This window comes from Dasypus novemcinctus, chromosome 12 (assembly GCF_030445035.2).
Source record: "Dasypus novemcinctus isolate mDasNov1 chromosome 12, mDasNov1.1.hap2, whole genome shotgun sequence".
Taxonomy (NCBI): domain Eukaryota; kingdom Metazoa; phylum Chordata; class Mammalia; order Cingulata; family Dasypodidae; genus Dasypus; species Dasypus novemcinctus.
In genome coordinates, this window is record NC_080684.1 from 91,197,605 (window position 1) to 91,220,613 (window position 23,009).

Here is a 23,009-nt window from a genome sequence, read left to right on the forward strand (position 1 = left end):
ATCTTGACTCTGGAATCCTATACCTTATGTATATAATCCCCCCACACCCCACACCCCCACTGTCCAAGGAATTTTTATGTGCCCAATCTTGTGCTAGCAACTTTGGGAAATTCACAGACTAATATGTCAAGGCCTTGACATCAAGGGACAATAAAAGGATAAGAGAAGCACAAAGACAACTGTATGCAAGATAGAGTTACGTGATTCCCAAAGAAAGAGAGATTCCATCTGGTTGGAGATATCAGGGAAGACTTCCCAAAGGAGGGGGATTTGAGCTAGACCTTGATTTCAACTGACAAAAGTATAGCAGAAGGGCCTTCTGGGCAGAGGAAATGAGCAAATGCATAGGGTAGGGAAGCCTGAGGCCTTTACAGGGAATGGCAAACTGCCACTAAAGTGTAGAGGAGTCTTAGGAGACAAGGCTGGAAAAGTAAGTTGGCTTCACATCCTGCAGACTTTGGATGCCAAAATAAGGTTTGGTAATGGAAAAGAAGAGAGAGTAAGAAGGATAATAATAATAATTGCTAATGTCCAAGTGTGACTTTTCAATATGTAAAGGACTGTCACATAATTGTCTCACTTGATATTCACAATAACACTGCCAGATATTATATTGCTCCATTTTATGGAGGAAGAAACTGTAGGCTGAAAAAGGTGAAATTCCTTGTCCTGGGTATCACAGTCAATAGTAGATGTAAACATTCATTCATCCAGTCATTCAACAAATGTCCTTGTTGAATTTGTTGAAAGACTGATGGAAATTATATCTCATATGTGAAATATTTAATAAATGTTAGCAAACATAGAATAATAGAGGCTATATATATACATGTACATATATAGGCACATATCCATATTCAGATTATCTCATGTGGTTGCTGTGGGGATCAGATGAGATAAGAAAGGTCAAAGTGCTTTGTTAACAGTGAAGTGCTCTCTAGATACAAGTAATTAATGCCTGTACAATTAGGGCTATGGCTAAGAGTGCTGCAGGAGGTCAGAGAGAGAAGCAATCACTTTACCTTCCACCTAAACCTAAACCTTGGCAGGCATGAGGGAAGCTTTCATGAGACTCAAATGCAGCCTTGACCGATGTTGAGGACTCAACTAACAGGAGGGGACTGGGCACACAGGAACCCAAGTCAGAGGCATTCTCCCACTAGATGGGACTTGGGATGGGCCAGTCTTTGTGGAGTTCAGGGCTTGGTGAAGCAGTGATAAGTAATTCATTATTTTTCTCTCCATACCTGTTTCACTATCCTCCCAATTAACTAGGCATCAAAACCTGGGTGTCAACTTCAGATCTTCTTTCTCCCTCCACTCCTGTATAGTTAGGCTAGTCTATAATGCTGCTGTAACAAATAGACCCAAACATGTAAGGGGTTAACACAATAAAAATCCATTTCGTACTTAAAAACAGTTCTGGCAGGATGTTTGGGGCAGAAAGGAGGTTCATTTGGAAATACGTGTACCTTCAGTATTAGGTCTATTGTACCCTAGAGTGGTTCTCAAAGAGGACCAGAAGTATCAGCATCCCCTGGGAAATTAGTAGAAATGCCCACTACCAGGTTCCCCCCAGACCTTCTGAGTCAGAAACTCAGCAATCTTTTTCAACAGGCCCTCCAGGTGTTTCTGATGCACACTAACATCTGAGGACCAGTGCCTTGGGGCTTTGTCTAGCCTGAAACCAGCTAGCAGAAAACCCACTTTAGAAAAGCCCTGGCCTGGCACAGTGGCACAGTTACTTCCATTTTATTTTATTAAAGAAGTCTTAATTACATGGCCTCATCTAATTGCAAGAGAGGCTAAACTATGTAATATAGCAGTGTATCCAGGTAGGGAAGTGGGAACAGAATGGGTGGGGGGGAGGGGGAGTGGAAGAGAAATGGCAAACATTCTTCACCATACCTTCTCAGGCCTAAGAAGTTTGTTCTAATACAAATCTAGAATGATCCATGCCTTTCTTTTTTAGAAAAAAAAAAAATTATTTATTTATTTTTCTCCCCTTCTCCCCCCACCCCGATTGTCTGTTCTCTGTGTCTATTTGCTTCGTCTTCTTCTTTGTCTGCTTCTGTTGTTGTCAGTGGCACAGGAATCTGTGTTTCTTTTTGTTGCATCATCTTGTGTGTCAGATCTCTGTGTGTGTGGCACCATTCCTGGGCAGGCTGCACTTTCTTTTGCGCTGGGCGGCTCTCCTTACGGGTCGCACTCCTTGCGCGTGGGGCTCCCCTACGCGGGGGACACCCCTGCGTGGCACTGCACTCCTTGCGCGCATCAGCACTGCATGTGGGCCAGCTCCACACAGGTCAAGGAGGCCCAGGGTTTGAACCGTGGACCTCCCATGTGGTAGACGGACACCCTAACCACTGGGTCAAGTCCGCTGTCCGATTCATGCCTTTCCATCCCCACTCCTGACATCTGGTTCAGGCCCTCCCCACTGCTCACTGACATCTGCAATGGCTCCCAAGCTGGTTACTTGCCTCCTGACTCTGGTCTATCCACTTTTACACTGTTTTCTTGGAGCTTATGCCTCATCGAAGACCAGGGCCAAAGAACTCCACAGCCCAATACTAAATCAAAGCACTGTAGTTCTCCAAATAATTTCTTCCACTACTCCACCTGCCTGGATTGTCTTCCTCCCATCTCTGCCTGAAAAAAATCCTAGGAATGTTTGATGTTTGTCCCACCTTCCAGGTCAGAATCTTCCTCCAGACCCTCACATCATGGGCTTAGCAATATCTTAGTCCTACTTAGAATTGAACAGCTTTCAGAATAGACTGGGAACTAAATTATACACATTTTAAGGACCAAATAAACCAGGTGAAATTGTGCCATTCAGGATGTTGTCTTTTATTATATCAGTGACTCACATATCCATCCATTGATCCATCTATTTATCCAACAAATATTTCTCAAGTGGTTTCTGTGTTAAACACTACCAGATAGGGGTCTGTCATTGAGAGGTTAGGAGTCTGACGAGCAGAATGTAATGCTAAGTTGGGAGAAGACACTGGGTGTTATGGGAGCATGAGCGGGGGAGGGGGGCTCCAACCTGTATTTGGAGGGTTGGAGAAGGCTGAAGAATGGGAGGAAGGGTATTCCAGAGTGAGAGAATTAACTGGTACAAAGGCTTTGAGGCAAGAGCAAGCATACCATTTATAGGGAATTTGGAGTATATATTCCAGGAGTTTTTTAATTTCTTCCTTCCCCAAAGTTTCCTCTCTCCGGAACCAGACTTACTCAGAAGGGGAATGAGCCTGCCTTCTTTTGTACTTTTCCAGGAAACTTGCCAACAAACTTGGTAGCTGCTACCAAGCTGTCAGGGCCTGCCACAGTGGCTGGATTCTTCAGAATAGAAAAGTGGGTTGTCAGTAACTTACATTGGATTGAGCTTTGACTTCACATGGCACACAGTTAGCATCCTCCGCTTCTGTAGAATTACAGATGTGAGGATCACTATATTTGTTTACATTGATATGCCTCAAATCATGTTTTTGTTTCTACTTTGAGGAGGGAAATATGATCAAACCTCCCCCCCTTCCATTTTCAATCTGTAGTGGGCTCCTGTAGTTCCTGATTAAAAGGCTTGGCAAGAGGCGTTCTAGAGATAAGAACTAACTTTGTTCACTGGAAACAAAAAGGGAAGTGATCTTCAGCACAGCTCAAAGCTCTTCAGCTATTCAGGGATTCATCCACGAATGGAATTTTGGGGCATCCATCCCCGTTTCTCCTGCCTCAGTCATGGAGGAGCTATGGCAGTCATAGTGGCCAGAAGCCATTTTCCTAAATAATCCTGCCCACATGCCCCCCACCACCACCACTCCAGGAGACGCACACAAGTTAGCCAGTTATAAACATCCTTACCTCTAAAATAAACACCAAAATTACCCAGATAAATTAAGGTATGCATTATGAAGCTGACACAACTTGAGTGAAATGTTACTTGTAGCATGGCAACAGAGCAAACAAGGAGCTAAGGAAAGAAGGGGATTGAAGACTGTGAAGGCAGTCTTCAAGATTCTTATCCAGCTTGTGAGTCTGCCTGGCTTCCTTCGTAGCAGTTTGGAGACCTTTAGGTATGGCAGGTGTGATAGTCAAGGCCACAGGAATATCATAAATGTGTTCAGAGATTTCTGTGCAATGTGTTCAAAAGTCATAAAAGTAGCTTCTTAGAAATACAAATATGAAACAGGTTCTCTTCAGATGATTGTAACCTTTGAAGATTTTGGCACATTCCAGCTTTGTTCTCAGCTATCTCCAGGGGGCATTAAAAATGTCATTCTATATAAAACTATGTGTAATATTTTTCTTAAGTACCACTTTTGAAATACTCCATTGCTAAATTAGACCGGATCTTAGCATGCAGTGTGGGTCATAGTCATGGAAGAAACATAAACATAATTTCCTAATAACCTGTATGGCTTTACAGACATAAAGGACAAATTATTGACTCACAACAGACACCTAAAAATTGGAAAATCTGTTATAGTCTGCTCAAATTTTGGAATTTGTGCAATTTTTCAAAGGAAAGTATTATAAATTGGAAAACAATGATTATAAATCTTATAAAATACATTTGGTATGTTTCTTTTTTTAAAGTTAACTCAGCATATGGTTTTCATGCCCAGTTAATTTTTATTTCTATTTTTAAATTATTACTTGATTTATATCCCATCTTCTTTCACAAAAGTATCTGAGGTGGCTTACAATAAAAATAACCAGACCAAATTTTTAAAAAGGACCTAAATCAGAAAGCAAGAAATAATGATAGGATGTGAGGAAATAAAATTAAACAAATTAATAACTCTTGACTTAAAAAGTTTATTAAAGTCTTAAATGAAATTTGACATGATCTAGTTTTTGTTGGGTTTCTAGCATTCCTGATTTTCATTGATCAGATGATGTACATATTAGCAAGTTTGACTAACTGAGAGTCAAGGCCAAATAGATACCTGTGGCTTTTTAACAAATCAGTGTCTCACTTTGGATGGACAAGTCCCCATATTTTAGCCATGAAAAAAGAACATTAAATCTGTTTGGCGAACACAAAGTAAAAATTAATCGTGGTATGTAATTTTTTAGAATCCTTTGCTACAAGAACTAGTGAATATAAGGTGGTGTAGATAATAAGTTGTGACTCACTAGGAAGCAGTCACTCATTTATCCATATCTTTGTCTAGGTCTATGTCTATGCCAATCGATACTTCTAGATAGGTTTTCTTTTAATAAAAGAAAAAAGAAAGGGAAGGAAAAGGACTATTAGATTCTTAAAATTGAACCAAGTTTCTAGTCAATTTTGATTAGGTTTATTAAAGTCTTTGATAAGAGATGGGTTAAAGGATTCCATTTCAACAGGTTTCTACAAGGTAAAATCTAGCCCACGTCCTTTTTTTGCTGAAATTTGGGGGTTTGCCCTCTTCATGGACTCAACAAAATTCAGGAACCTTAACTTTCTTTAAGGAAAACTAGCTCTTTTCCTCCTCAGGAGCATGACAGGTAGTGCCAAACTGACAGCCATTTTAACATGACATTGGGCTACAATTCTTTAATGTCATTTAAAGAGAAATGTTTAGCTTCCACTCTGTCCTGATTAGCCACCAAAGGGTTCTAAGACCTCATTTATGATGCCATTTCAACTATTCCCTCCTTCAGCAATGACAATAAAAGTTAACTATTAAACGCATGTTTTCAGCTTCCCACCATGTGTTCTCTGTAACACAAAACCAGCCAATTAAATCATTGAGATGCTAGGATGCCTAATGAAATAAAAGCAAATTCCTCATAAATGGCCCTAACTGTAGAACATCTGGCCTGCCCAGCTGCATTTTCTCAACCTCAGTTGAGGATGTAACAAAGATAACTGGCCCCTAGTCTTTCCAAATAACAAAAGCTCAGTTATTCTGAGGACAGCTCAACTGAGTGGAACATGGTGGACACTGCAGCCGTGCCACAGAGGCTGCAATGGCTTATTTATAGAAATTCAGAGTTGTCACCACCAGTGAATTCTCCCTCTACCCATTCCCACTGCTTCATTTTCTTTAAAGGAATGGAATTAGTAAATATAAGCCAGCATTCCCACTGCTTTCTTTTCTTTATTTCTAATTTAAAGATTTATATATTTTTCTCCCCTTCCCCCCACCCCCACTCTGGTTGTCTCTTCTCTGTGTCTGTTTGCTGCGTCTTCTTTGTCTGCTTCTATTGTTGTCAGCGGCACGGGAATCTGTCTTTCTTGTTGTGTCATCTTGTTGTGTCAGTTCTCTGTGTGTGCGCCACCATTCCTGAGCAGGCTGCACCTTCCTTTGCACTGGGCAGCGCTCATTACGGGGTGCACTCCTTGCATGTGGGTTGGGAGTAGGACCAGTGATTCTGAATTTATAACAAACTTTTAGATAGATAACATTGCTATTGGTCCATCGGCCATATCTTTGAGTAGCAAGACTATATAAGACATTACCCTGGTCATGCATCCTACTAAATCAGCATCTGCATTGTAAGAAGATTGCCAGTGATCCGAGTACATATTCTGGTGTGAGATGCATTTTGGTTGTAGGAAAGCCTTGGACTCGGGCAAATCCGAGTTCAAATCTCAACCCTTCAACTTACCTGAGGAAGTCTTTTAACTTCTTGGGCCTTTTACTTACTCAAAAAAGGAGGTGATATTACCTACCTCAAAAGGTTGTTGTAAAAATTGCATCAGTCTATAAAGGAATTAGCATATGGGGTCTAGAGTCAACAAATTATTATTTAGTGCCTATTATATTCTAAGTACCCTTCCTGTCTTGTGTTTAAAAAATCTTCCAAAGAAAACTCAGGGAAGAAGAGTATTTTGTTAGGGGTGGGAAGAATATATTACACTCTAATAGTTCTGATAATTTAAAATGATAAACAACTGCCCCTTTTGGGATCTTTTGAGGATTCTCAAAAAGCAGGATCTTCCACCACCATCCTCAGACCTTTGAATAGGGATGGTGGAATGGGGACTGGGGAGATTAAGAGAAAGCTATGGGAATTAGATAAATAGGGAACGTTTGTTGTTGTTTTACCAAAAAATACATTGGCACTGTCTTAAAAATTAAGCACAAACAGCACAGATTTTCTTTTATTGGTTTCCTTAACAGCAGCAGTTCTCACTGGAGGTCTCGCGGGTAGGAAAGGGAGTGCAACTGGTGTTCTTTTCTGCTCTCTGGGCAAAAAGGTTTCTCACCCAAGCCAGTAGGTGTTAATCTGCTTAAGCCTGCCTGAGTGGATCTGTTAGATTTCTGGCACATGGCCATTTAGGGGTTTTGTTTCCCAGACCACAGGAGCCCATTTTTCCAAGAGTTCCACTAGTTTTTTGTTTGATAACGTCTATTTCTAACAGCATTTACTCCTTCAACAACAAATTCAATGCAACAAAGATTTAATGAACACCTACTATTTGGCAGACTCTCTGTTGAGGATGCAGAGATGAATTAAGAATAGTCATTGTGTTCCAGGAGTTCATACAAAAGTAACTGCTGCCGAATCTCTCAGGTGATAGCTTTTATCACTGAATCTTCTTACTGCTTGGGGGAAAAAAAAGACAAAAAAAACACACAAAACTTTGGCTTCCTTGGCTGTACTTTTAAATATCCATTGACTTCACTGTACTCTCCTGAGGTCCCAGGAATTTGAAGAGTTAATTACTTGCTGTTCTCCCAGTCTTCCCAACCCGGCAACCCCATTTCCAATTGTAAAATCTGTTTAAGTATTTTAATGATTTCTTTCTAGAGAAACAACACAAGTTCATTATAGAAAAATACAGATAAGCAATATGAAGACAAATTTTTTTTTTTAAATCCTCAATTCCAACCACCCAGAAATAACCTGTTTTAATAGAAAGGGTATTTTTGTTTTTGTTTTTGTTTTTGTTTTAGGCAGTATCAGAGATTGAACCCAGGACTTCATACAGGGAAAGCAGGTGCTCAACCACTTGAGCTACATCCACTCCTCAAAGGGTGTTTTTAAAATTATCTAAGTAATATATTTTTACATGAAGTTCAGAAAGTAGCAGAGGGCAATCATGCATCATCCAATCATCTCCGAGACATGATCATTTGGGGGTGCTTTCCCTTCCCGTCTGCTTGCACTTGTTCTAAATGATACCTAACATGTGGCCAACTAAAGTCATACTAAGCTTTTTGGGGGGTGAAAAATCTGGCCTAGCTGTGGAGAGCAGGAAGGGGTACTTTGAGTCATCCTGGTGAATAAGAATGCTAGTGATTGTATAGGAAAAAAAAGTTTAGACGCTTGCTGTAATTACCTAAATTATGTTGTTCAGACTTTTCATTCCTGATGATAGAATCTGACCCAAGAAACCTGTCTTTCTTCCTTGGGGTCTGAAATAGGAAATACAGAAATTTCTACTTTAAATCTGATAAATGAATACCTGAATTCATAATGAAGAGGGCTCGAATGTCACTAAGAGCCTTCTGCATGCCAGGGGCTTTGGCCTGCTTTATCTTAGTTAATCCTCACGGCAGTCCTACAGGAGAGCTATTCCTATTCCGATTTTACAGATGATGAAACAAAGATGCAGGAAGTATAAGAGGGTTGCCTGAGATAGTAGAGGCAGAACCAGGACCCATAATAAGGGACATTATGGCAGAGAGAGCAGAAAGCGTGTAGCAGATCTGAGTTCAGGGACCCCTGGGCCACTCGGTCCTGGTGGGACCTTGGGCAAGTTATCTAACATTCTAAGTGTCCCTGAACTGGATTTCTGTGTGATGCCACTGGCCTGTCCTTAGTGTTGGCATCATGAGCAGGCTTAAGAATCAAGGAAGGAGCCCCCTAGAAGATGCTGCTGAGGACAGGGTTGTACAGCTCACAGCTGCAGCTTCATGAGGGCAGCTGAAAGGAATTCCTGCTTAACCTTAATTCCAAGAACAGTATACTCCTGAGCAATTGATATGCTAATTTATGGCTCCTACCTAGCAGGTTTCCCTTTCAGCATTGGCTCCTGGAAAACTCAGCGCCAGGTTTAAGTCCCACCTAGAGGAAGAATTTGGTCCATTTCAGTTTCTATGCTTTCACCTCATTCCTGATTCTACTTTTTGCTGCCACTTTTCTTCTTTCACTCTCTTTCATATTAGCATCTTGATTCCTAATTCTTCTGTATTCCTATAAACTTCCTTAAATTCTTCCAGATTTAACCCTCCAGTTCGTCTTCTATAAACCGGGGATAATATTTCTCTAAGGGTGTTTATAAAGCACTTAGCACAGTGTTTGTCCTATAGTAGATACTCAATAAATGGCATTTCCTTTCATGTTCTTGGAATGAAATTTTGTCTTCACAAAAAAGGAAGGTCATTATATTCCCCAAAAAAGTCCCCAATTCTCAAAAAGGCTCATAGCAGGGTTCCTTTAATCATAAATGAGTATACTTAAAATACTATTCTATTTCCACATAAGGTAGGTACGTGGAGCTCATCTACCATCTCTTTACTTCCTCCTTTTCTCTGGTGTGCTGTTTGCAAAGTCCTCGGTTGGAACAGACCAAATTTTAAAAATGAAAATCTTTCCTTTAGCTTTGCAGAAGAATTTCAAGATAAAAATATCCTGCTGCAGAAAATACTGAATTGAAAGATCTATTTCTCTCTTTTATTTCACCTTAAAAGTGGCTTCCCTTAACAAATTCTTCAGTTTTCTCTGTGCCTAGACGAGGTGTTGAATCTTATCCCCTCCTCCTTGGAAAAAAGGTTTAATTTGGGCTTACTTATTTTCATGGCATTAACATGTCTTACAATTAATCAGAAATTAAGTGATCTGATGAGTCTATTATTGCTATAGTGATTTCTGAAATTACTGGAGATTTTTCCCCCTAACCATCTCATAAAATTCAAAACATCTTTAGGGCTTTTAATTTTGTTTTTTTGTGTTTTTTTTTAACCTCAGTCCCTACCACTTTCAAGGTATTCAATTAAGAAGTAAATAAATAGAATTAATAGTATGTATCGAATAAGGTCACCACCCAGGCCACTGTCTAATAATCTTCAAAAAGACCTGGGCAGGCAGAGCTCAGTAATCTACTTAAGTTTGATTAAAGCAATTTGTTGGCTCCCTAACACCTGTCGAGTTGAATGCCGAGAAGTTATTTTACTGTACCTGGTCTAGGCTTGATTTCCCCAACCTTTCTTTTGTCCCCCGCTCCTTCTCTCCTTCTTTTTTTTCCCCTCTCTTTTCTCTTCTAAAAATATTTATTAAGAACCTTTTGACTGCCGAGGTCTTGTGCTGAGCACTGGGGGATACACTGGTGTGTAAAACAAATAAGGCTCCTACCCTCTTGGAGCTTACAGTCTGGCAGGGGATAGACATTCATCCAATAATCATGCTCACTGATAGGCAAAGAGCTACAAATTGCAGTAGGTGCCACAGAGGACTACAGTACAGTAAAGGAACTGACCTAGTCTGGGGTTAGGGGTCCATATCTTCTATGGACTGAGATATGAAGAATGAGTGAGTACTGAGGGATGAGTGAAGGTTCTGGGCAGCAGAAACAGCATGTACAAAGGCCCTGTGGTATTGAAACCTGTGGAACCCTGGAGAACCTGGAACAAGGATATGTGGCTGGATCAGACAGAAGGAAAGTAGGATTGCATGAGGTCAGCAGGGCCAGAGAGAGACACAGGCATCTAAAGATGTTGGCCTTCAGCTTAAGAGCAAATGGAAGCCACTAAAGGGTTCTGAGGAACAACTGGGGGGCCCGAGAACTGTGTTAGTGACTCGTGCATCTTAATTTGTCTCTGTAGGAGCAATGCAGTCATACACATGGTCCCTGACGTACACCGTGACGACAGCTGCTGGGTCCCCAGCTGAAAACTCCCAACAGCTGCCCTGTATGAGGGGTACTCATGTGCCTTCTTCCTCCGTCACACACAGGATACCTGTTTATCCCCACAGAGAGGAGCATGGGTAGGTGACGTTGCTGGGATGTTACTGTACTTTTAAATTTGATTTTAAGGACCAGTATTTGCTTCGCAGTTGTTTTTCTCAAAGGACAGGAAGAATGCTGTGCTACCCTTTGTGGAGTTTTCATGGTGTTCTCAGCACCATACAGTCTCTCACTGTCCCATGCAGTTCCCATGACAACCAGGTGAGGTCAGTAGTAGTGAGCCCATTTTACTGATGAAGAAATTGAGGCCAAATTAATTGACTTAAATTGTCTGAGGTTACACAGCTGTCAATGGAGGAGGGGGGGTGGGGGGAGGGAGCACAGACTGAACTGAATGTCTGACTCCAAAGCCTGTGTTCTTTCCTCCTTCCTCCTTTAGAGCCTCAGCTCAAAACTCCTTTTCAGTAGTTCCCCCAGGCGGCTGTTTGTACACTTTGTAGCCTGGCAAAGCTTGATGGCAGGTCCCAGTGTTTTATGACTCTGGTACAGGGGTCCCAGCCTGAGGGCTGCAGTGACTCACGGGGCTCAGGGCATCCCTCTGGGTTCCTGTGGGGCTTTGTATCCTAAATCATTTGTTTGCCTGTGTTCAAATCTATGTAGTGATGTCACTGTGATGAATAAACTACAGGTCCATTTAGAAGTATTACCTAGGTCATAAGGAGCTTTTTACCACTATGCACTATCAAAAGGTGCTAAACTTACAGTGTCTAATGTGCAATGGCTGGGACAATGCTCTGGATGTTAACAAGGGCCCTCTTCTCCAGAGGCTGGTGCTCCGCCATGTGGGTGCTGTGGGCCTCACCTGCACTGCTCACAGGCCTGCTCCCACAGGAGGATGGGGCGGAGGATGGGTGGGACTCCCAGGCCCTTGCACATGGGTGCGTGGTGTGGCACCTGCCCCAAGGGACAGTAGTCCTCAAGTGACTTCCATGGACTCAGGTGCTCCCAGCAGTCAAAATGTCCTCAGGGGCATTTTGGACTACTTTTGCACACATTTAGAATGGATTTTCAAAATTGTTTCAGAGAGCTTCTTGGTTCTGCAGAAATGGCAGAATAGATACCCATGTGGTAATATGGCAGCATTTTTGCTAAAAGATGTCATTAAGAAGAAGAGCAGTAATAATATCCTGCAAGCACTTGGGATTTCACCTCTTATGAAGTGCCTTCACAGGTGTAATCCTCCGAATCAGCACGTGCAGCATTCTTACAGATGTGAGGCCCCAGGCTGTGACAAGTGGTGGAGCCAGGACCAGAGGGTCTTCTGACGCCCGGTCGGCCACGCCGTGGTGTTTCTTCCCAGGAGGGAGCTTACAGAAACACACTGCACCTTCCCCATGATTGGGAAGCAGAGGCCTGAGTGATACAAACACATAAATCCCAAAGTAATTTCTTCTCTTTCTTTCCTTATTGGATGTCAGGATATAATTTGTGGCTTGTTAATGTAACAAGAGTAAAGGTTTCCATCACTAATTATGTTTTGCTCAGGGGTAGCGTCTTACTTCATTCCCTGAGTGCTTGCTCAGGGTGTGCTGATGGGAGAAGGAAGATCAACTTGGGATTTTAAAATTACCACAACAGAGTCACAGAAAGGAGATGGCAAGAGTCAAAAGTTTTAAAGAGTAGAAAAATGAAAAGAAAAGCCATGAGGTTGATTTTTAAAGATGTCAAACTGGTTTCTTCTCCCTGCTGTTTCTCACAGTATTCAATGTGCTTAATACGTTTTAGATACACAGGAAGCTATAACTATGGGAGCTATGGCAACCAGCATGCTCACCCAATGCAGAGCCAGTATCCGGCCCTCCCTCACGACACCGCTATCTCGGGACCGCTCCACTACTCCCCTTACCACAGGAGCTCTGCACAGGTGAGTTGGTGGTCCTGCTTGCTCTCACATGCCTTGGCATGCTTGGTGCCAAGTCCAGTCAAGTTAACACAATCAATAAGCACCTTCTGCTTACATGTGCGCAGCCTGTGTGTCACCAAAGAAAGGACGATATTTTCACCAGGGTCATTCCTACCCTCCAGGGGCCGGCCCACAGTAGGTGCTCAACCAGCATTCATGCTCTGCTTCTCTTGCACCTGGGTGCTGCACAGTTGTCTGTTAGTTCCCTCCACTCTTTCACTTCTCTAATCCCAGGATCCATAAGCCATGATGGCTGTTGCCCTTTTTGGGGCAGCCACCCTCAGACTGGACCTTTTGTCTCCTTTCCCACCACCATCCTCCTGGTTCGACCATCATCAAGTATGATCAGGACTATCATTAGGTACCATTCTGACTGGTCCCTCAGTCGCCCATGTCTTTTCAGGCCATCCTGCATGTGTGATCTTACCAGAAGACTCCTTCTACAATATACCTTTTATCAAACCACTCTCAGGCCTTACATCTCCTTTGGCTCCTCACTGTCTAACAAACCGTATGGATCCTCCATGGCCTGGGTTGAATGGATTTTGTGGTTCACCAGTAATATCAGTGTTGAGCATTCTATTTGTCTTAGACACTTTCCTGTCCAAACACAACTGGCTCTTGACCCCCACTGTCATAGCCTCAGCTCATTTCTAACCTAAATGATAACAAAAGCCTTCCAGTTGGTCTCCATTTTTCCAAATTTGCCTCACCTCTGGTCAATCCCTAGCAGCTAGAGGAATCGTTGGGAGTAAACTGATTCTGGCCATGCCACTCTCTCTTATCAGCTCCCATTGCTTTCAGGGCCAAGTTCAATTCCTTAGCATGTCTCTCTACTTGTTACCATCTGGCCTCTGCCTGCCTTTCTGGCCTGCCTCCCTCTTTGCCCCACCCATTCCAACCCACATGCAGTTCCTCTGCATGTGCTCAGGTCCCCCAAATCTTTGCATATGTTCTTCCTTCTGGCTGGAATTATCTTCCTCAGCCTCTTCTGGCTTGTCATCCAGGACAGGCATCTCACCTTCTTGGCAGCATTTCCTAACACTACTCCCTTCTTTCTTCAAGGACCTTATTAGGTGCCACTCCTCTGTACTCACACAGTGCCTGGGCTGTTCTCTCATACTCTGTTATCATCACTGACTCTCTCGTGTCTAACTCCTGCAGGAGACTACGGGCCCCTTGAAGGCCAAGCCTAAGTCTATAGCCCCAGGTCACAGGATGTGGTACCTATCAAAAAAGGAGAGATAAGTTTTAATGAACACTTACCATGTGCCAGGCTCTGGCAGAAACACACTGCTACACTACACACATCATCACAATAACCCTTGCAGAAGAGGACTTATGGCTCAGAGGGTTTAAGTAACTTGCCCGAGAATTGGAACCAAGGCAGTGTAACCCCCAGTTTAGGCTGTTAAGCACCACCTGCTGTCACCTCTCTAATACAGGTGTTCCATAAGAATTTATTGAATAGATGAGTAAATGGGAGACGGGGTCAGCCTAAATAACACTGTGGTATACTGGGCACAGTCACTCCATTCTGCAAGCATGGGAGCCAAGGAAGGTTTTTGAGACAGGGAGTGACATAATCAAAGATCTGCCTGAGAAAGAGAGCTCTTAGAGCACCCATAGGATGAATTAGAAAGGGAGGCTGTTGGAGGCAGGGAGCTCTGCTACCAAGCACTTACAAGAGACTAGGAGAGAAATGGGAGGACTTAAGCCAGGCTGGAGACAGCAGTTGCATCAGCTGTCAGTGCTCAGACTTGCCTCCAAGGGAAAGCACTGAGGAGAGTGTATCCACAACACACAGGCACTCAGGGCAAACAGGCCTCTGTTTTGACATCCATCTGCAGTACCGAGGGGAGCCCCGGTATAATCCCCAGACAAGCCAAGAAGTTGATTCCACTCAATCATCACCTGGGGCATTCATTAGCAGTCTCCAACTGCTCACATGGAGATGCCAGCTCCTTAGGTACTGCTTCTCTCGGGAGCAGAGTCTGTGCTCCTCACTGTCATCCACTAAATGACTTAGACACACTAAGCATAGTCTAAGCAGCTCGTTCATTCACTCATTCATTCATCAAATTATTGCTGGGTGCCTACTGTGTGGCAAGCACTGCTCTTGCCTCCAGGAATACAGGTGGAGAATGAGACAGCATATCTGCTTTTGGAGAGCTTATGCTCCAGTGGGAGTCAATATTTTAGCAAGATCAAGCTAAGGTGGTGGCACCAAATACGCCTTTTCCAGTACCATCCTTCCCCTTTCTTCATCCCCTCATCGTTCCTCATGAATTTCCAGAAGCTGATTTCTTGGGGTGATATTTTTTAAGCCACTGCCATAAAGAGGCCAAGGTCTCCAAAGACCCTGGCAATCCCTGGTGATCAGAGATAGGTCTGCAGCATCAATTCTGGAAGCCACAGTAGTTCCCAGCTGAAAAACTGTCATTTAAAAGCTTAGTAATGAAAGAGGGCAAGGCCTAAATGAAAGCCCATGGAGGAGCTTTTTGAATCTGGATTTGATGTGAGAGGTAGCAAGGTCCTTGGTTGGCCTCTTCATCCCCATGCCTTGTGGCCCTTGGACATGTTCCTTTGACATCACCATCCTTTTAGCACCCTACACACTCTGCACTTCATGGTTTCTGCCTCAGTTTCCATTTGCAAAGTAAGGCAGGGAGAAAGAAGTTAATTATCACATCTCTCCCCATGGAGTCAGTGAGGTCAGTTCTTCTGCTCAAAATGTACCTCTGCTGGGAAAGGCACTGTCTAAAGACAAAGTATGCCTTGTTTAATAGTTCATTAACATTCATGCATGTATGGAGCACTGTTCCAGGCACCCTCAAATATGCGAACTCAATTAATTCTCATAAAAACCTCATGAAGGCACTTTTCTCCAGTTTTTAAAGATGAGGAAACAGATTCAGACCATAATTTTCCCCAGATCATGCAACTAATAAATGACAAAGTATATCAGATACAAATTCTCCAACTCCAAACACCATGCCCTTGGCACTGAATACTATATAAATGTATGTTTTGGGGGGTGGGAGGTAAATAAAAGGTTACTGCTACTCTTCTCAGTAAGTTTCAAGTTACCAAGATGAAGAATCACACACCCAAGATACCTTATTTCTTTCCTTTATCAGTACTTTGATTTAAGGTTGAGCACATAGTGGGAAATCCACTGCAGGGCTCATTAGGTTTAGCTTTCCAGTTCAGAAGTCAAGCTATCCCAAACCTACATACTGAATATCACACTTCACTATCTCAGACTCAGTGTGGAAAAGGTCAGTCTGAATGGAAAAATCTCAACTATGAAATATAGTTAAAGAAATCCAATTGGCCAACCCAGCACAAGGGTAACTTAAACTAACTTCTGCAAATAAATGCCCACTGTGTTTGCCTTAAAGATCTGATATGACACATCTGAGAAGTGCAGTAACTGGATGCATTCCAGTATTTTCTGCTCAAATTAATGTGTGCCCTTGTTTATGCTACTTATTTGCACAACACATAATTTCTTTCTGGATAATACAAAGGTAAACCTCTCAGCCTGAATTATGAGTCCAGAAGAATGAGGTTTCACAGTGTAAAGTTTGAATTATTTCAGAAAACATCTTTCTTGCAATTCTGCTGCACTTGTTCAAAATGAGTGAACAAGGGATGATTTCAGCTGCCCCCTCTCCCCCCAGATTCCCCATTTCCATACCCAACCAAAAGCAAACCAGACCAAATACACCCTGCCAAAAATTTCTGTAACTCATTAAACACGTTTGTGGAACCTCTACTTTATCAGCAGCCGTGAACATATCATGGGGCCCTGGAGCTCAAAAGCCACTCAATTACCCAGAAGCAGTGTGGCTAGAAGTAGATTTAGAGTGGACTAGAAGAAAATAAACTCTTCCTTATTTCTCATCTGTATGGCCAAGGCCTTGTCAGCCAAACACGTAGCTCTCAGGAACTCAGCAGCCCAGCGCAGCCCAGGACTATGGGTCCTCGATCTCAGAGACCCAGTGAGTACTGCAAAGTCTGCTTAGGGTACTTCCCTGTGGGATAACATCCCAGACTGAAGGGAATAAAGGTCAGTCTTAAACGCTGGTGTAAGCTCTCTAAATGTAGAGCTAGACTTGCTGGGTTCAAGTCCCAGCTTTGCCTCTGATTGGCTCTGTGCCTCCATTTCCTCACCTAAAAAATGGGATAATTATAGAATCTATTTCATAGGGTTGTTATGAGGGTTAAGTGAGTTAATAAAGGTTAGAACAGGGCCTGGCTCAAAGTTAACACTACTGGTGTCTATTATAATTTTTATAATTTGTAACACCATAAGGACAAGATGATCATATTTTGTGTAATTATCAATTAATACCTACTTCCTTCACCATACTAGTTCTGGGAAGGTAGGGGCCTGGTCGTTTTTTTCTTGCCAATATATTCCCAAGACCAAATACAGGGCTTGGCCCTCAGTGAATACTCAGTAAATACCTGTCAATGAAATGAATGGAAAAGTGAGTTAAAGAACAGATTGATGCCATGGAAATAGCCATGGATTTAGTCAGGGAGCCTGTTCTCTAGTCCTCATGCTGGCACTAAGCAGACGTAGAGCAAGTCATTTCCCCTCTCTTGACCTCTGTTCCCTCATCTGTAAAACAAGAGGGTGGACCCAATGGTATGTCACGAAGGCTCTTCCCATGATGAATGCCCCAGGATCCTAGGATGATTCCAAGAAGAAAAAGGAAGAATATTAATAATAGCTAGCACATTTTGAATACTAACTATGGGAGAGTTCTAAGTGTTTCCCATGTATTAACTCAATTAATCCTGATTCTAAAAGCTTCTGACAAAGATTTTTTGAGAGCTGCTTCCTCTCCCAGATGAGGCTAAGAGGAAGTGTGCTGGGGGCCGAGCCCACTGGCAGTACTTTGGTTGCGGGAAGAGCCGCCTTTCATAGGAAAACAGTTTGTGCTCCCGACTGGGCCACCTTTCACCCTTTGCTCAAGTAGGAGCCCATTTGGCAAGGGTCAGAGATAAAGGGCTCATTCTTCCCTCTCCATGTGTAGGAAAGTCAGCCTTTGGTGTGGGGAGTAGTTTCTCAGAATAGAACTTCCTTATATGGTTCCAGAGAGATGCAGAATCATTCACAGCTGAGATGGACTTAAGCCATAGCCATCTGATGGAACCGTTGACTACACACACACACACACACACACACACACACTCCTCACCCACTTCTTTCAAGGGGTGGGAACTACTGATTTATCTCCATTTTAACATCAGTAGCATGATCTGACCCAGAAAATGATGACTTCCTGTTATGGGCCCTCAACAAAAAGTGCCTTTATTCTGGGCAGAGATCTCTGGATCCCAGAGTTTGTGCCTAGCATGCATAAAGACCCTGCATGAAACCGGATGTAAAGTTTGAAAGGTGAGGCGAGTGCCACACTGGCCGGCTCAGCCACTCCCACCAAACTAAATAGAAGCTTCATTGGTGGTGTTAATCACCAGGCCGAGGCCAGCGGGCACTTTAGCCAACCAGTCTTTCAATGGTCTCTTCACCACGGGGGAAAACGAGTCACTGACTCATTTGCAATTAGCTGACCTAACAGGACAGAATTTTCCATGCCGGATTCTGTGGTAACAGAATTTTATTGTCACTTTGGAGATATTTTGAGCCCGTCTCATTTCCAGGCAATTACTCTTTTGAGTCTGTGACACAACCCCTGGGCACAGCTGCGTCCAGGGTCCTTGACTAGGCACAAAAGCCACACTCTCTTGGGTTCTGTGGGAAGGAGATTGCAAGTCCATACTGTGGCATTTTACCTACACAAGTCAAGGCAAGTGAGAAGTCTGTCAGAACCAGCAGGTTGAAGGCAGGTCAGTATTCTAGGACTCTGTGGTCTACAGGGAAGGGGGCAACTCAATAACAGAGAGATTGAAGTTTAATGGGCTGGGTTTCCAAAAAGGAGTGCTCTTCTTCTCTTGTTTAATTCAGTAGTGGTGGGTTATGCCTAGTTGGGGTCAATGGGTAGAAAGCATTACCCCAGGACTGGGTTGTTATGTCTCCACTACCTTTCTGTGCGACACTTTCCCTTATGGGCTCTAGTTTTCTCATTTCTATGGCACAAGTTGGATTACATGACCCCTGAGCTTCTTTATAGTGGTGACATCCCAATGTTCATTGACCGAATGGTTATTTAGCACCTCCTAGGTGCAGGGCACCATTCCTGATGTTGGGAATATGGTGGTGAACGTGACAAAGCCCTACAAGGAGCTTATGGAGAAAAGCTAGTGGAACAAGACAGCTCCCAAACAGGATGGTGTGATCCTGCCCTGACATGCAGAGGGTGAGCATTAATCTTCTTGAGATAGGATGTCCCAGGAAACTTTCTCAGAGGAGGTGACATTTGAGCTGAGAGCTGAAGAATGAGAAAAAGGGAGGAATCGAGGAGCTGGGGAAGCAGCCCAGGCAGAAGGACCAGGTAGGGCCAAGTTCCCAGAGATGGAGCCAGCTTGGCATGTGAGAAGACCAGGAAGGAGGCCTCTGTGCTGGGGAGAGCACCACAAGGTGAGGTGGCATGCATCCGGGAACCTTACTTGAGAGAATATCAGGAAGGGGGTGAAGCAAGCTTTTTGAAAATCAAGAAAATTCTTGTAATAACCGATATTTCTTAATGTAATCTCTTTAATACACCTGGAATCTTATTTTCTTGAGCGGGGCCCAGTCTTCCTGTGGTTTCCTTGGGATTTAAAATGGGTCCTGGGCTAGAATCCCTCTTCTCAGGCCTGAGGGTCAGCCAGAGCTGCCACACAAAGCGCATCCTGTCGCTTTCCAGAATGCATAGCACATGAGATACACGCCAGTGTTTCTGATCTGAATTAGGGATTATGAAAGCCTTGGTGGGCCTCGTCCATAGTCTCCTTGGCAACAGCCCTACGTGCCTTCTCCCTTGAGCGCAGCGCAGACACTACCTACGCCCACCTCCCTCCTTCCTACCGGTTCTTTTGACTTTGAAGTGGCTGCACTTTGCTGCGTACAGCATGCTGCCCTACCTAGAGGAGAAAAGTCTTCACTGCTAGAAGTTGGGTCCTTCTTCCCTGACCTATAAATAGTTAGTTCTCTTCACATGCCCTCAGCTTGACAGCCTTCTCTGCTCCCCTTCCAGCTCCCTCCCACTCAAGATGCAGAGCAGTTAGTTCCTTTTGGCCACCTGACCACAGGGAGCAGCCATTGTTGTCAAAACCCCTCTCCCCGCTGTCTAGGCTTCAGCCTGTCTGTCTCCCTCCCAGGACATAGCCTCCCACCTAATCCCTTGGGGCTCCACTCTCCAACTGTCAGGGAAGACAGATGGGGAGCAGAAGAATTCATCCACTCACACACTCTCTCTCTCCTACTCACTGCCCTCACCATCCTGGCTGATTAGTCCCCTCTTTGGTGGTGTTTGCTTGTGCTAACTGGCCGGCAAACTGGAAGCTCTCAAAGGGGACCCATAGCTCCTCCCCTTCCTCCCCTCTGGTGGTACTAAAAGGGGCTTATTTGCATAGCTGTCTTGGTAACAGAAAAGAATTTGAAAGAAGAAGCACTTTGGGGCACTTCTCTTATTCCTAATCCCTTCTAGAACTGCTTCCCCTGTGCTCCTAACTACTAACACCTGTTGTTCTGACCTGCACAAAAGGACCTCTCCCCTCCCTTCCCCTCTTAAATGGTTTATCTTGACTCCTTCCTCCACATTCATATCAAGCCCAATAATTTAGCATTTCCTAAAAGAAAGATGTTCTCTAAATGATAGGCACTAATAATAACCTTCGATGCTGTTGACTTGCTTCCTCTTCAAAAGCCTGCTTTTAGGCTGCAGTTCATAATTGAATTCAACTGTAAAATGCTATTTTTAATAATGCCATTGCATTTTATTTGGCAGTATTGTTCTCTTGGGTTGATGGAATGGGACCTATCACATCTCCATAACTATAAATCTCACAACCATCCATCCATATCTGTCTGGACATGCACACACACACACACACACACAACACACACACACATGCACTCCTGTGTCCCAGAGGGGCTATTCCTTTTGTGTTTGACTTCCCAAAACATTCCAGATTAGGAGCACAAAGCCAGTATATTACTCCTTGAGTGAACACCAGCCCAACTTTGGCTATGGAATCTTTGCATTTCTGCTGTTGATTACTCCCCTAGACCAAGGTTCAATCTATCAGAAGTCCACTGGTTCCCTCCCATCAACTCTTATTAATAGATGCTTAAGAAATTTAATGTAAGACAAACTGTGAACATGACTGATAGTGTATAACTGCAAGTTCAAGCTAATTTTAATGTTGTGGAATTTCTTTCCCCTCAACAAGTACCCTTTTAATAGCCCCACTTCCCGGATGGAACCTTGTTTGATGAGCAGTACTCCCAGACTGCATCCTACCCCAGTCACTCCCCGATGGCCAGAGGTGCCCACAGCCAACACGTGCTACACAAGCCCGTCTGTGCATTCCACAAGGTATGGAAACTCTAGTGACATGTACACACCTCTGACCACGCGCAGGAATTCTGAATATGAGCACATGCAACACTTTCCTGGCTTTGCTTACATCAATGGAGAGGCCTCCACAGGATGGGCTAAATGACTGCTTTCATAGGAATCCATATTTAATATTAATAATAATTAATAATAATAATCCCAACACCCACCCCCCAGAAGACTTTTATCTCTATACATCATAACTCATGGACTATTCCTAGGCATCCATTTTTCTAATGAATGTGGAGCTGGGATTCAATGTGGGATGAATAAACTTTAGTTCAGAAATAGGACTCACTAAAAGTCAGTGGGATATTGGGTTCCTGTAGCCAAGCCAGACTTGACTTTCTATAGAGCACTATCTCGGGCAGGCCAATCTGTGCCTTTTCCCTGTGTTCCATGACTTTGCTTTGCGTTGGCAACCACTCCCAGTAAGCTACTTATTTTCCTTTTGACAAAAGCTCTTTAGTCTTGAAGAATGGATACTGGCAATGGAATCTGGTTTGTGTTCTTGGATGGGCACATTATTTACCAAGAGCATTCACCTTGCCATCTGTCTGTCATCTTACTGTACAATAAACAACCCTCAGATATGTCCTATACAACCATCTTCCTGGTGATGTCATCACTGCCTCCTGGATGGAGCACCAGGGCTAAAGGGAGATGTCTGGAAATGCTAGATTCCCTGTTATACTCGGGTCTGTCACAGTACCTGCATTGTCTTGGAATGTAAGCACTGTCTTGAGGGACACAAGAGGTCTGTTCTGTATTGCCTTAAATTGACTGAGGTCTGTAGGGGACCGGTTCTTCTACATACAAATATTTGTCCTAAGTTTGCACAATGGCTAGTGTCAGCAAAAGGCAGGAGAAGGGTTTTTGAGGTTATATGAGAATGTGGATTTATGGCATTGAGTATCACACTCAGCTCTGCTGTATTAACTTTGTGGAACTGGATGGACCAAACTTTAGCTTACCAAGCAAGAAGTGTGAAAATGACTTTCTTGATTTCTTCATAAAACTGTAATAATTTCCGACACTTTGATAGAAAAAAAATTCAAAGCTGTGCCTTTGAGCCTATACTATTCTGTGTATGTGTGGAAATAAAAATGTATTGTACTTTTGGAAAATTTTTTCGTAGGCATTTTTCTGTCAGATTTGTAGCAATTTGTGAGGTTTGTTAGAGATTAACATAGGTTTTCTTTCTGTATTATAAAATGCACCAAGCAATTATGGTGGATCTATTACCCTATGGGTAAGAAATAAATGGAAATATGACATCGGATGTTTTAGCAATTGTTCTGTAAATAAAATCTTTGATTGCACCACTCAGTGTGATAATCATGTCGACAGCTAAAATGGAAATAGTTTTATCTGTACAGTTGTGCAAGATATGAATGGTTTCACACTCAAATAAAAAGGTATTGAAATGGCCTGCTTTCTTCATATTAATTTTGCATTTGGTATGACCTCCCAGTGTGTGTGTGTGTGTGTGTGTGTATGTATACACAATATAAATAACATTCTGAATCCTTAGGGATTCTGAACTAGGGTAAACAAAACTAAGTGATCTTTTTGGTTGTGCTTAAGTAGTTCCCCATCACCTCATCATAAAACTATCATTAAAATTTCAATAGACCACACACCAGTCCTCATTAAGTATAGTACCTACAGCCTGACT

At 43.1% G+C, this 23,009-nt stretch overlaps 1 protein-coding gene across 3 annotated transcripts in view; it reads left to right on the forward strand.

Moving 5' to 3' along the window:
• The window catches only part of RFX4 (regulatory factor X4), a 180,286-nt gene extending 157,524 nt beyond the window's left edge, over positions 1–22,762 (forward strand). For all 3 annotated transcript variants that reach the window (XM_058308667.2, XM_058308668.1, XM_058308671.2), the window contains 3 exons: positions 10,767–10,929; positions 12,635–12,773; positions 21,165–22,762. In XM_058308667.2, the coding sequence (XP_058164650.1) occupies positions 10,767–10,929; positions 12,635–12,773; positions 21,165–21,437 (575 nt within the window). In that variant the 3' untranslated portion in view covers positions 21,438–22,762. The remainder of the gene's footprint in view (positions 1–10,766; positions 10,930–12,634; positions 12,774–21,164) is intronic.
• Positions 22,763–23,009: the final 247 nt, after the last annotated feature.